A 13,226-nucleotide genomic window follows, 5' to 3' on the forward strand; every position below is an offset into this window, starting at 1 on the left:
GAAAATATATTGTAATAATTGGTACTGAATGTAGTTGGCATTGAAAAAAGTTCGGCTCCCCCCTCTAGGATTTTCGACTTTGAGCAAGTTTTCTCACCCCCCCCCCCCTTTTTTTTGCCTTGTCAACTTTCCAGGTAAGTAAAAAAATTCTCTGGCTACCCCCCCCCCCCACACACACACACACATACACTTTCAAAAACGATGCTATGTGAATGACTGCATTTGAAATATTCAACAGATTAAATGGTGGAAGGGGGGGATGTTATGAATTACATGAGTCCTCTATAGATAAATCATTTATAACTTGAATTTTCAATTCAACCCTTTGTAAGAACACAGATTAGAAAATTCATAAAATTCAATAATTTGAAATAATATAATCATTTTTCCCCCGAATATACTTTTATTTTTGTATGATATCTATGTGCGATATTTACGTGATATTTAACAAACACTTCGTAATCAGGTAATGGCGAAATATTTAACCTTTTTATATTCTAAATAATGGGCGTTTCTCTGAGCAGATTAATAAAGAATCAATTAATGTAGCATTTTAGGGAATATTATCATTATTAAGCTTATCATCGAATGTGCTAAAACTTGTTAAAATAAAAAGAAAATAATTTCATTTAAATGAAAATTATGTCCGTTTTATTTTTACTAATAATTGAATCAAAGATTGTACACCCCTTTTACAAATGTGCTTAAACGTTTCATAAATGTTTATAGTTAACAAAATTTGATGTGTATTATATTAATTTTGTATTTTAAAAAAAAGTCTTTCGTTTCCAAATATGGCTTTTCAACATCACGTAAATATCTTCGTGTAAAATTAGCCCTCCAACCGCTTTTATTTCGAAGGAGGCCAACAAAACAATGCATGAAGTATGTAAATGAAATTGCGATTTTTAATAACTATACATTTTCATGTTTCAAATGACGTATAAAAGTGTTAATTTCAGTTCACTAATTTTTTTGACTTTTCCCAAGATCGATTTGTGACTATAAATTGAGAATGCGTGAAATGTCAATTTGACCTTGACCCATGAGTTTGAACCACATTTTAAAAAAGATTAGTCTTGACTATAACTTTTGAAAGTTTGTTGCTTTAATATTTCACATGTATAACTATTGACACAAGTCCTATATTCAGCTAACAACATTATTGATCTCTTGACCTAAGAGTTTGACTTGTATCTGAAAAGCTGTGACCTTCATCAAATGCTACCATACAAGGGGCTTTCACTTTATAAACTGGGTCTATATGAGATTTCTTGTATACCCTTGTACACAACAATATTGCGTCCGATTTCAGCACGGAGTGGTTCAATTGACCTTAACAACTATAAGTCAATAATAAGTGTGCAAATATAGGTTTATTTTTCAAAAATGTACAAAATATTGAAACTCTTAGCACATGAATTTGATGGACAGATTTAAATAAAATTAAGATAATTAACTATAGGTAATTAAAATTATAAGCAGACTTTAGACAGGAGAGGACAACGGAGCTTTCAACATCTCTAAATGGATGTACTTACAATTTTATGCTTTTTAAAAGATAGGGAAACCCTGGTTAAAATGGGTTTCCCTGAAAGACCTAAAGTTTCTAAATCATTGAAGTAATTTTGCTCTGGTAACTCAGCAAGCGATCTGTCTCCCTCGCTTTGTTACCAGAAAGAAAAGCCAAAAATAAAATTTAGAATAAGTCAGTTTTGCAATGCAAGCCTCTTGTATATGAGGCCCACATTATATAAATTTAGAACAAAGAATCAAATGAAAAAAAGTTAATTATCAGCCAAACAAACCTGTAAAAATAGCTCGGGTGTCCCCTCCTGGGCCCCAAATATTCCTTGATGAAGAGAAGTTATCCAGTAATATTTAAATTTATTTTACAGAAAGATAATTAATGTTTTGAAATTAGTTCTTGAAAGACAATCCACTTCTTATCTGAAAAGGAAAAATAAAAAAATGACATATTTAACATGCCATACATAAGAAAGAAGAGAACAAAGGAAAAGGAAATTCTGAGATTGAGGGTTGGAAAGAGGACTCTTAATCTATTAAACCGAACATTATTCTTTATGAACATATCCCCTCTTCTTGCAAAACAAGAGGAGTTCATGTCACATTTATCTATTAATTTGATTTGATGTGTATTTCCAAATTTCTTCAATTAATCTCAATATTAGTTGTTATCTCTGTTTGAAATTGATAACATATATCAAGCTTAGCAATTTTGCATAAGGCAGTATATAACTTAAATTGAGCAGGGTTTATAGATTTAAGGTGTTAAATTACTAAAACAGTTAACATTGATTTAAACATGTTAAAGTCCAATATTGAACTAGAAAATGACTTATTGTACACAAGCCTGACACACTGTCTTGCTTTAATTTCCATGCAATATTTGGATTAATATATATTTTCAAGAACACTCATTTTTCTGTTTTAAAATCATATTAATATTTTTAGATTAATTTTCACTTGTTTATGATCACCAACTTTCCATATTTAGATAAACGAAGACTGAAGAAAAGGAATTGTGATTACACTGCAGTGGAAAAAAATCTCACAATGAATGAATTGCAATAAATGAAATGTAATGAAGTCACTTACATTGAACTTGAGCAGGAGAAGGTTCTTCGTAACCATTTTCGGAATCTTTTCATTTTCTGAAATGCAAAACTCATAATTAAATCATATTGACAGGTCCAATTAGTTTACTGAAAAACAATGTACAGATGCTAGAGATACTCTAAATATGGTTTTATTGGTTATATCATAGTTAAATTAGATAGCTATTTTAAAAAAAAATTTACTAATCAACTTTCTACTTCTTTGGAGAATTTTAAAAAGTTATGTACCTTTAACATTCAGACAACATACTGATAAAACAAAATTCTATATATTTGTAGATTGAGTTCTTAGTGTTCCTATTTGAGTGATGAAGAAAACATGATTGGCCTTTTTGATTAACGATGAAAGCATTTTGTGTGAGACAGATATTTAAAATTAATAATTACTGTCTGCTTCATTTTTAAATTGTAAAGAAGAACTTGCATGCTTATGAACAAATTCAATTAACAACTTCCAATTAAGGACAGATGATACAAACAAACTTTTGTCAAAAAATGTGAAAATAACAAACTGGGTCATGTTTGAATGAGTAAAATGAACTAGAGCCGAGCTCGTTGCAAAGCAACGAATAGGTCTTCCGTCCTGTTTGACCGGAAGTAACTTTTATTTGAAAAAAAAGAGTAATGAAGTCGAAAAATGATTTAATCCTCCAAATCTATGTTCATTTTTGCAAAATAAAGCCATTTTTGGCAACTTCCGGTTTGACCGGAAGTACCGTCAACGGACGGAAAAGTAATATTTAAGCTTCCAGTGACATATGATATCCAAAAACCTGTCAAGAACAACAAAAATATGCAAATTTTGACTACTTCCGGTTTGACCGGAAGTGACGTCCCTGGACGTATTTTGACAACCTCATTAGATAAAGCTTGACATTTTGAACAACTTTGCTTCTTTGACGTATTATAAATTCTCAATACTTTTTGAGATATTAAACAAAAACTTTCAAGGGCCCTAGATCCCTAATTTTAGGGGCCAGCCCCTTTTTTAATGATATCAAATGAAAGCGCTTGTAATTATGCACAACTTTTATTCAACATGTTTTAACAAAATATTTTTAGTTTTCAAGATAAAAAGGAAAATATCTGTAAATTTTCGCTCTTTTAGGTGTTCTAATTAGAGTGTCTGAGCCTTTATCTGGAAACGAAAGCCAATGATTTTTCGTTTAAATTGGAATAACTCAAAACCGGAAGTGACTTTTTGAAATTTTAGTCATAATTCTGATAGAGTTTATAAACGTCTATAACCTCTGAAAATCTGAGCGAAATCCGTTGAGAAATGAGTGAGATATGAGGCCTTAAAGTTTGCGTCTAGGAAGTAGAAGAAAAAAAAAAAGAATAATAATCTTTACCAACAGAATCAGTAGAAGGTCTTCCGTTGGAAACGGAAGACCTTAATAACTTTCACTGCACAGTTGTTAATTTTTATCAAATTTTCACAAAAATGGAATTTCAAGTGAAAACTATTTGTATAGAATAATAAGGATAGTTTCAGATGGGCAGACTTTTGAGCATCACAAAAGGTTTACAATTTCATAATTAAAAGTTTATTATTTGCATCATTTCCAATGAAATTAGGCCAAAAAATGTATACCAATCCAGGCATCCATTTTTTGTTTGTATCATCTGTCCTTAAAAGAAATTAATAATATAAAACATACACCCAGTTTCTTTGGTTTTCCCATCTTTGTGTCAATCATCTCTTTCTCCTGAAAGTTAAGAAATGAAATAAGATTTACAAAAAAAAAATAATCCATACCCATAGGTCTTTCATTTGCATTTTGTGCAATTTTTGTAGGACTTCCCAGTGATTTTTGGAAAGAAGAGATCTAGCTTCTAGGACAGAATGACAAAGTAATTTCTCTATGCCCTAAAATAATTTCTCTTGCAAGAGGGGGGGGGTAATTTTTTTTCACACTTGATAGTGACTTTTGATCATGCAGGTAACTCAAAATCTGTAAACTATCATTCACCAAGTAAAAAATGAAGTACATACTAAGGTTAAGAAAATAAATACCATTGGTTTTGCCTTACATAAATGTGGAAGGACTTTCATTTTGACCTTGCCATTTTCTCAGTGAATGTGTCTTTCATTTTTGTACTAATAAGTCTGCTTTTAGGAGGAACATAATGTTACTGTGACACACTGAATGGAAAGGGACTTTATTACATCTACATAAGGTACCGCCATCCAAGCTTTAATATCTACAGGTACATGTATTACTTATATAATAAAATAACAATTGGTATACAACTTGTTCCTAGCAATTGAAATTGCAGGGGACATTAAAAAAGAAAGGGGTTTGGAGTTCCTCCCCTTACAAGGGTTTGAGGGGGATACCAGAATAGCCAGGGAATTATATATGGGTAAATTCTCAACACCTTTGGTCTTTTGGATATATTTGATATTTGTTATCTGTTTTTGGCTGCCTTTTTTTTAAATAAAATTTTCCATAAATAGTTTGTCCAATCTACCTGTTTTATGAGGGCACGGCGTTCTTTTAAGTGCTTTCTGACTAGCCACCCTTTGCATTCAGCCTGAAGCAGTATAGTAGACTTTCTGATTTTTTGGTAGGTGTCTCTGGCCCGCTTTCCTCTATAACAGGCCTGCATGGTTACAGCTGCTGCTTTCATATCAAGGTATTTCTTTTGGGTCTCTTTCCTGGCATGACATGCTCTATATCGGCTCTGTATTAGCCGCGCTGACTTCTTGATTTTCCCATACCTCTTTTGGTCGATACATTGGCGCATGAAAGATTGAACGGTAATTGCTGCTTCCTATTAAAAAATAGATTGATAAAAATCTAAAATTAAGTACACTGTATTCAATGCTGTGAATTACTACAAGTAATTATAATTTTCAGGAGTTATATAGGCCACAGTGACAAACATTATCAGCCATCAAATTACATACATGTATATATTGGTTTCTTTTTATTTTGGACACCAAAGTGTAGTTAAAGATTTCAAGAATTTGAAATTCATGATTCAGTAAACTGCTGTTAGGTACACTGATATTCTGATGAGAGATAACTCTTAATGACACAAATGTCTATTATTCATTTATAAATTTGTCAAGTTTAAGTGCCTTTTTTGTCAAATTTTACCCAGCAAGCCATGCTATAATTGTTTGTATATTATTCAGCATATACATTTCTTTTGGAAAATCATAAAAGTTTAAGAAAAATTTCATATGAGTGAGCAGAGAGGGTTTATGAACCTTAAATCAAAGTAATAAAGGAAGGAATTATAATTGTTTTCAGGAAATCTAAAAGGTAAAAATGTTGATTATTCCAAACATGCATATACTGTAAATATATTTTATTTAGTGTGTACAATATTTGGTGGAAATTAGTTTTTAAATAAGTTAGCCTAGATTTGATTTAGCGCATTTCTTGCAATTCTTATTTATGTATATATAAGCAAAACGTGTAGCTTTGTATTTGATTAAGCGGTTGCGGCGTTCCGCCAAAGCTGCTTAAAAGAATACTCAGCCAATTGTAATACGTTTACAGTATTCTTCCCCTATTGGGGACTTGAGGGGCTATTAGAAAGGAAATTATTTCACCATAGTTGCTACATGTAAGGTGGGAAAATTCTCCAGACCTAAGGTCTTAGGGACAGCCCTGGGTAAAATTGATATTTGTTACCTGTATTTTGGCAGCTGTTTGTTTTCTTTTTTATCATCAGAATTTGATCATGCTATTTTTAAAATGATTTTGATTCCCCTGTAAACTAAGTTTCGGGGGTGGGTGGGTCATATAATTTTTGTCGTGTCTGTCTGTCTGTTTGTTCGCAAAAACTTTAACCTTGCCCATAGCTTTTGATTTAGTCGAGCTTAGACTTTCATATTTGACATGTGTATTCCTTGTGACAAGGCCTTTCTTTGGGTACCAACAAATTTGGCCTTGGAGTTTGACCCACTTTTACACAAAAATTCGAAACTTTTACTTTGGCCATGTCTTTTGAACAGTAGATACCAGGACTTTTATACTTCATATATGTTTTTTTTCGTGGAAAGACATTTCATTGAATACCAACAACCTAGACATTTTGACCCTGATCTTGGAGATTTCCGTACTTATGAAAAAAACTTTAACCTTGGACTTAACTTTGAAGGCTAAGAGCTATTGCTTTCATACTTCACATAATTATGTAATCCTTGTGAGAAGACCCTTCATTGGATACCAGGAACTTTGACCCTTTGACTTTGGAATTTGATCTACTTTTAAAAACAAACCTTGAACATAACATTGTAGTCGGAAAATAGTTCTTCTGAGCCAATGTTCTTTGTTTGATGTACCCGACTTTAAATAAATATTATCTGATCTTGTCTTATCTTATCTAACTTTAAAATGGTTAGGGCTAGTGCTTTCATACTTTTCATATCCTTGCAAGAAGATCTTTAATTGGATACCAATTACCTTGACCTTTTGACCTTTACCTTAGAGATTTCCGAAATGATGAAAAAAACTTAAACCTTGGCCGACTTTCAAAGGTCAGTTGTATTTCTAGTAAGAATACCCTACTTTGGGTACAAATTAATATATTAAATTTGCATTTACGTTTAATTTTTGCCATGTTGCCACATGGGGGACATCATTAGTTCACAAACATGCACATCTTTTTTCCATAAAAAAAACGGTCCCATCTAGCAGTTTTATGATGGCACTGCAAAGTTGTTTCTTGTCTTCACAAAGTGATGCATATTTTTGACATTTTGACCTTTACCTTTGGATATAATGATGTGCATCTAAGAGACTACAACCCTTGTCATTAGCTACCATACTGCAGCATCAGAGTTTCAGAAACATATCTTGTTATCATCAGTATTTAAATGCTGTTTCTAAAATAATAAAATTTTCCATGAATTAATTGTTTCATATACCTCTTTTATGAGGGCACGGCGTTCTTTTAAGTGCTTTCTGACTAGCCACCCTTTGCATTTAGCCTGAAGCAGTATAGTAGACTTTCTGATTTTTTGGTAGGTGTCTCTGGCCCGCTTTCCTCTATAACAGGCCTGCATGGTCACAGCTGCTGATTTCATTGCATGGTATTTCTTTTGGGTCTCCTTCCTGGCACGACATGCTCTATATCGGCTCTGTATTATCCGCGCTGACTTCTTGATTTTCACATACCTTTTTTGGTCGATACATTGACGCAAAAAAGATTGAATGGTAATTGCTGCTTCCTAAAATAAAAAATAGATTGATCAAAGTCTAAAATAAAAATATTCAATGCGTTACATAAAATTCTACATGTTATTAATTTTCAGAAGGTTATATGGGCCACAGTGACAAACAAGTCATCAAACTAAGTACATGTTCAAGTATATAAATATTTCTTAATTTGGTCACCAAATTGTACATATAGATTTCAAGAATTTCAAATTCGTGCAGTGATCTGCTTAAAGTCAATAAAGGAAGGAAATATAACTGTATTCTAAGTAAATCTAAAAGGTAAAAATGTTGATTATTCCAAACAAGCAAATACAAGGTATTCTTTCCCTATCAGGGACTAAAGGGGCAATACCAAAACAATTAGAAAGGAAATTATTTCACTATAGGTGCCAAGGTGAGGAAATTCTTCTATTCCAGGTCTTAATAAACAACCCTGGGTATATTTGATATATGTTACCTGTATTTTGTCAGCTGCCTGCTTTCTTTATTTATCATCAGAATTTGATCATGCTATATTTAAAATGATTTCTTTTTCAAAAAGAAAATGGTCCCACCTACCATGTAGGTTTAAGAGGGCTTTTCAAAGTTTTTTCTTGGCTTCACAAAGTCAGGTGCATATTTTTGACATTTTGAACTTTACATTTGGAGTTTGTCTTGCATTTAAGACACTTCAACCCTTGCCATTAGCTACCACACCGCAGCATCAGTGTTTTATGAACACATCTTGTAATCATCAGAATTTAATAATGCTGCTTTTAAAATAAAATTTTCCTTGAATAAATTGTCCCATCTACCTGTTTTATGAGGGCACGGCGTTCCTTTAGCTGCTTTCTGACTAGCCACCCTTTGTATGCAGCCTGAAGCAGTATAGTAGACTTTCTCATTCTTTGGTAGGTGTCTCTGGCCCGCTTTCCTCTATAACAGGCCTGCATGGTTACAGCTGCTGCTTTCATTGCATGGTATTTCTTTTGGGTCTCTTTCCTGGCATGACATGTTCTATATTGACTCTGTATTATCCGTGCTGACTTCTTGATTTTCCCATACCTCTTTTGGTCGATAGATTGACGCATGAAAGATTGAAGGGTAATTGCTGCTTCCTAATAAAGAATAAATAAAATCAGAATCTAAACGTATATATAAACATATATCTTTTTTAGGATCACCAAACTATATAGTCAGAGATGCTAAAATTCAATGTAAGATTTTTGTTCAAATCATTTCCACTTAGAATGGGATATATTTGGCCTTTCTTTAGAACAAATTTGATTGAAATTGACCATGTAGTTCTATAATTTGAAAAGTTTACATACAGCTCATGACAGGCAGATGTATACATGTATGTATACTAGTAGCAAGCACTCTTTACTCAGAATAGAACAATTGTTAATGCTCAGGTGAGATTAAAATACAAAAACAAAGAACTGTACATATTTTTAAAAATACCCTCAAGTCTGTCTAAAGGGAAAGTTTAATTTTAATCTAAAACATATAATCCAATACATGTTGAGGAGTTAATACTGTGTATTGGGTAGACATTACTCTAGATGAGGTGGTACTATAACCCATCAACATATAAGTATTCATGCATTTTAAAAAGTCAGGTTTAAATGTTTAAACTTACTTCGATTTTCTTATCAGTGCTTTCTTTTGCCTGTAAGAGACATTTTATTAAAAACATTTATCTAGTAAATACATATTGTAAAACCTTTTTCTTTAAAACAATTAATTCATGATGTTCAGGTTTTATTTGAAAAAACATGAACAACATTTGTTTAACAATGAATATTGTAAAAACTTATTATTTAAACAATTTCAAATACACAGTGTTTCGGGAGAAATTTTAAATAAAATTTACCTCTTTTTTCTTGTCCATGCCTCCTTCCTCCATCTGTAAAGAACATTTACCAAAATAAATGTAATGAAATTAAATTAAAGTAATATTACAAATAACGTATTGTTAAAATAAAGGGAAACATGATCACATTTTGAAGGAGGTAAGAAATTAGAAATTAACAAGGTTATGGGTACTTTTTATTTTCGGAAATGAGAATACAATCAGATTAACACATATATACTAATTACCATCATTTCATTAAAGATGAACAATTATATGTCTGGATGTTTCTTGAGTTCGTCTTCAAATCTCTTTTTGACACTTTTGAGGAAAATCTAGAAAAGATAAACAGATTTATTTTTTCAACACAGTGTCTTAATTCTTCATTATGTTTGGTTGATTGGATTTGAATTACCAGAAATTGAGAAAAATTATAAAAGACCAGTAAGGTTTTTGAACATATAATTAGTTCTCATATATATGACCTAAATGGATATATCTGATTGAATATTAACTTAATTAACATTAATTTATTTTCTTTTGTACCATGTGATACATATCTAATACACAGGAAAGATAGCAATAATAGTAATCAAACACTCTGAAATATTGGTTATTGCTAAGAAAAAAAAGTCCAGAAAGAGAAAATAGGATAAAAGTGCCTAAGCATTAATTATGTGTATCCTATTTTTGTATCAAATTTAATGAAAAAGATTTAGATGCATATAAGCCAGCAACATATAATTTCAAATTCGAATTAAAAAAGAACTTAAATTATTTTTACTTACCACTGCTTTGATATGTACCTGACGAGGGTCAAATGTATCCATCATAAATGGCTCTAGATCTGTACCATACTTTTAGATACTGTAGATCACTTAATTTTCGCGACATCTTATTTTCGCGAGATATTCATTGACTCTATTAGAGAAACAAAATTTTCACGAATTGTGGTCATTGCTCTATATAATCTAAAGGAATTCTTTTATAAGCGAGAATAAAATTTTCGCGAGCATACCGTCTCGCGTATTTACGCGAAAATAAAGTTCTCGCGAATAAAAAGTGATTTACAGTACAAGAAATATAAAAAAAACTGTAAGTATACAGCAAAAAGATTGCACTACAAAAATAAATCTTCCACAAATGTGATTAACGGATGTAGTTCGGCAAGCGCAAAAATATACTTAAATTATTTAATTTTAAGTAAATGACAGAGTTACATAAAATACTTCATACATTATCTAGATACACTTTCTCTTCTTTTGTTTATAAATACTTACCAGTATTATGTGTGCTGCCTTAAAGCATATATCCTCTGCAATGTCCTTTTCGAGTTTTCCTTTCTCTTCTTCGAACACTTGCATCAAGAATGACTATATATGAAAACAGTAAATGAAGGCCAGATTTAATATGCTATGAAAAATTTACATGTAATTGATTACAATAAATATAGTTTGGACTAATGACATAAATTTGTATGATTGTATTACCAATATATTTAAAACATTATTTACAAACCTTTGTAAAAGTCTGCAAGCCAGTCCCCTCGCTCACAAATGTTTCTTGCTTCAGCTAAATAAGGAAATAAATTATATATGCATGCTACTAATTAAAACATGTACAACAACCGTTAAATTTTGTATAAGGCAATTTAATATGATTATTATATGTTATAAGACTGTTCAAAATCAATTTGATATACATGTACATGTATACATGTTCTACATAATAATGTTTTCTCTTTTTTGCAATAAATTGATTTCTACAGACTCAGTTTTCACATGCTGTTAAAATTAAATTAAATTACAATACATTAAATATTACCATATCTAGAACCTTCATGAATTCCTCTAAAACTTTCTCAAATATTCGTACATATTTCTCTTCCACAAGCTGAAAGAAAAATTTAAAAAGAAATTATTTTTTTTATACAAATTGTAACTGAAGAAGGTACATGTAATTACAATGAGGTGTACCGGAACAGTTTTCAAGGAAAACTCCTAGCCATTACCCATTGTTAACCTCACATTTCTGTTTTTTTTTAAAGATTTTCCTATTTATCTGCATATAAAGCCTTAGGCTATCTATAGCTTATATAAATTGTCACAGAGCTCTCCCTTGCCCATGCAGGGACAAGTACTTTATCAAACTTGAACATAAATTTCATGGAAATGGATGGATAACCTTCGGATAATCTTTTCGAAAAGTTAATTAAGCATTTTCCGAATAGCCATTTGTATTTTGTTCCAATAGTCCTCTATATAAACATCCATCCCTTCCCGACAACAACAAAAAAGTTCGTCAACATTACGAAAACATTTTATATCGTCCTCATACATTCTTATAAATGTCAAGTGCATACTGCGTACAAACAAGATTTATTTCTTACCAGAGTCCTTTTAATGCTGTCCAGCATTTTGATTTTGTTGAACTCACTAGAAATCTTTCACAAACAAACTTGCTTTGGAGTATTGTGACGTTTTATGACGATTTGTATTGTGACGTTTTATGACAAACTTGTATTGTGACGTTTTATGACGACTTGTATTGTGACGTCATATAGAACCTATAGCGTAGCTATTATTTTGCTAACAAAAGACAGATATCAAATCTAAATAATTTTAAAGATTAAATGGCACTTAAACGGTTTAGGTTTTGTAAATTTTTACAAATTACGGTATTCTGCGATTTTTTTAAGGACCTGGACAGATTCAACATCAATTTGATGTTTTTTTCCAGCGAAAATCTTCAAAAATTCTCCTGGCAAATGAAAATTTTCAATTTTTATAAGTTTTGATTTAATTATGACGTGTTTTAGGAAGTATCTACATAAAATATGAGATCATACTTCTCTAGGTTAAATTTTGGCTGTTGAATTTTAAGAGGTATGTATGTTTACCCTGAGACTGGTTGCATGACATTTAGCATGCGAGGTACATTGTCTACATGTTAGTTATTTTACGAGTTATGTAAGGTTTTCAAAAGAAAAAAAAAACAGTTTGACAAAAAAATTTAAAGCCCAGATCGATGTGGAGTCCATTTTGAACGACATTAAGAGAAAATTAGAAAAAATGGATGTCCGCCATTTTGATTCGCCATTTTGACCTCTTTAACGCCATTTTCATGAAGGCCAGCATATTTTTTTCGGATTCAGCATATTCGAATTAGGTTAAAAATCTATGCTGGACCAAATTTAGAACTATAAGTTATTTCTAGCCTTCTTTATAAAAATCAGGACCAAATTAATAAGCGGAAAGCATATGTTGCCTTACTTTCTGAATTGTTTTTGAACCCCTTTTGTTTGCAACACTTAGTTACCGCCGTGAGCCAACGAATTGCAATTACTGAACTGAGTATAGCGCTCCAGTCTTTAACGTATGACATACGTATATAGGTACATATACTACGCCGTTTTTGAGAAATATGTAGATAACGAACAATATATTCAAACCCAAAAGTCTCATTCTAACAACAAAAATCAGAAACATATCAAACACGGACATATCAAACATCAGAAGTGGGATCAGGTGTCATTGAGGAGTAAGCATCACTCGCCGTGTGCTCCTTGTCATG

General features: G+C 31.6%; 1 protein-coding gene across 1 annotated transcript; it reads right to left on the reverse strand.

The window, feature by feature from the left end:
* Nucleotides 1-1,386: 1,386 nt before the first annotated feature.
* On the reverse strand, nt 1,387-11,599 carry LOC134260651 (abnormal spindle-like microcephaly-associated protein homolog). The gene is made up of 13 exons (XM_062743207.1): nt 11,478-11,599; nt 11,172-11,225; nt 10,934-11,026; nt 10,442-10,510; nt 9,902-9,988; nt 9,675-9,707; nt 9,441-9,470; nt 8,614-8,916; nt 7,528-7,830; nt 5,115-5,417; nt 4,301-4,348; nt 2,620-2,675; nt 1,387-1,950 (listed from the first exon to the last, which is right to left on the reverse strand). Exons 5-13 carry the CDS (start codon nt 9,905-9,907, stop codon nt 1,947-1,949), a joined length of 1,086 nt encoding a protein of 361 aa, XP_062599191.1. The 5' UTR covers nt 9,908-9,988; nt 10,442-10,510; nt 10,934-11,026; nt 11,172-11,225; nt 11,478-11,599; the 3' UTR covers nt 1,387-1,946.
* Between the last annotated feature and the right edge of the window lie 1,627 nt (nt 11,600-13,226).

Source organism: Saccostrea cucullata, unplaced genomic scaffold (assembly GCF_032062105.1).
Source record: "Saccostrea cucullata isolate Sc308-1 unplaced genomic scaffold, CSIRO_AGI_Scuc_v1 ctg2674, whole genome shotgun sequence".
NCBI classification, from domain to species: domain Eukaryota; kingdom Metazoa; phylum Mollusca; class Bivalvia; order Ostreida; family Ostreidae; genus Saccostrea; species Saccostrea cuccullata.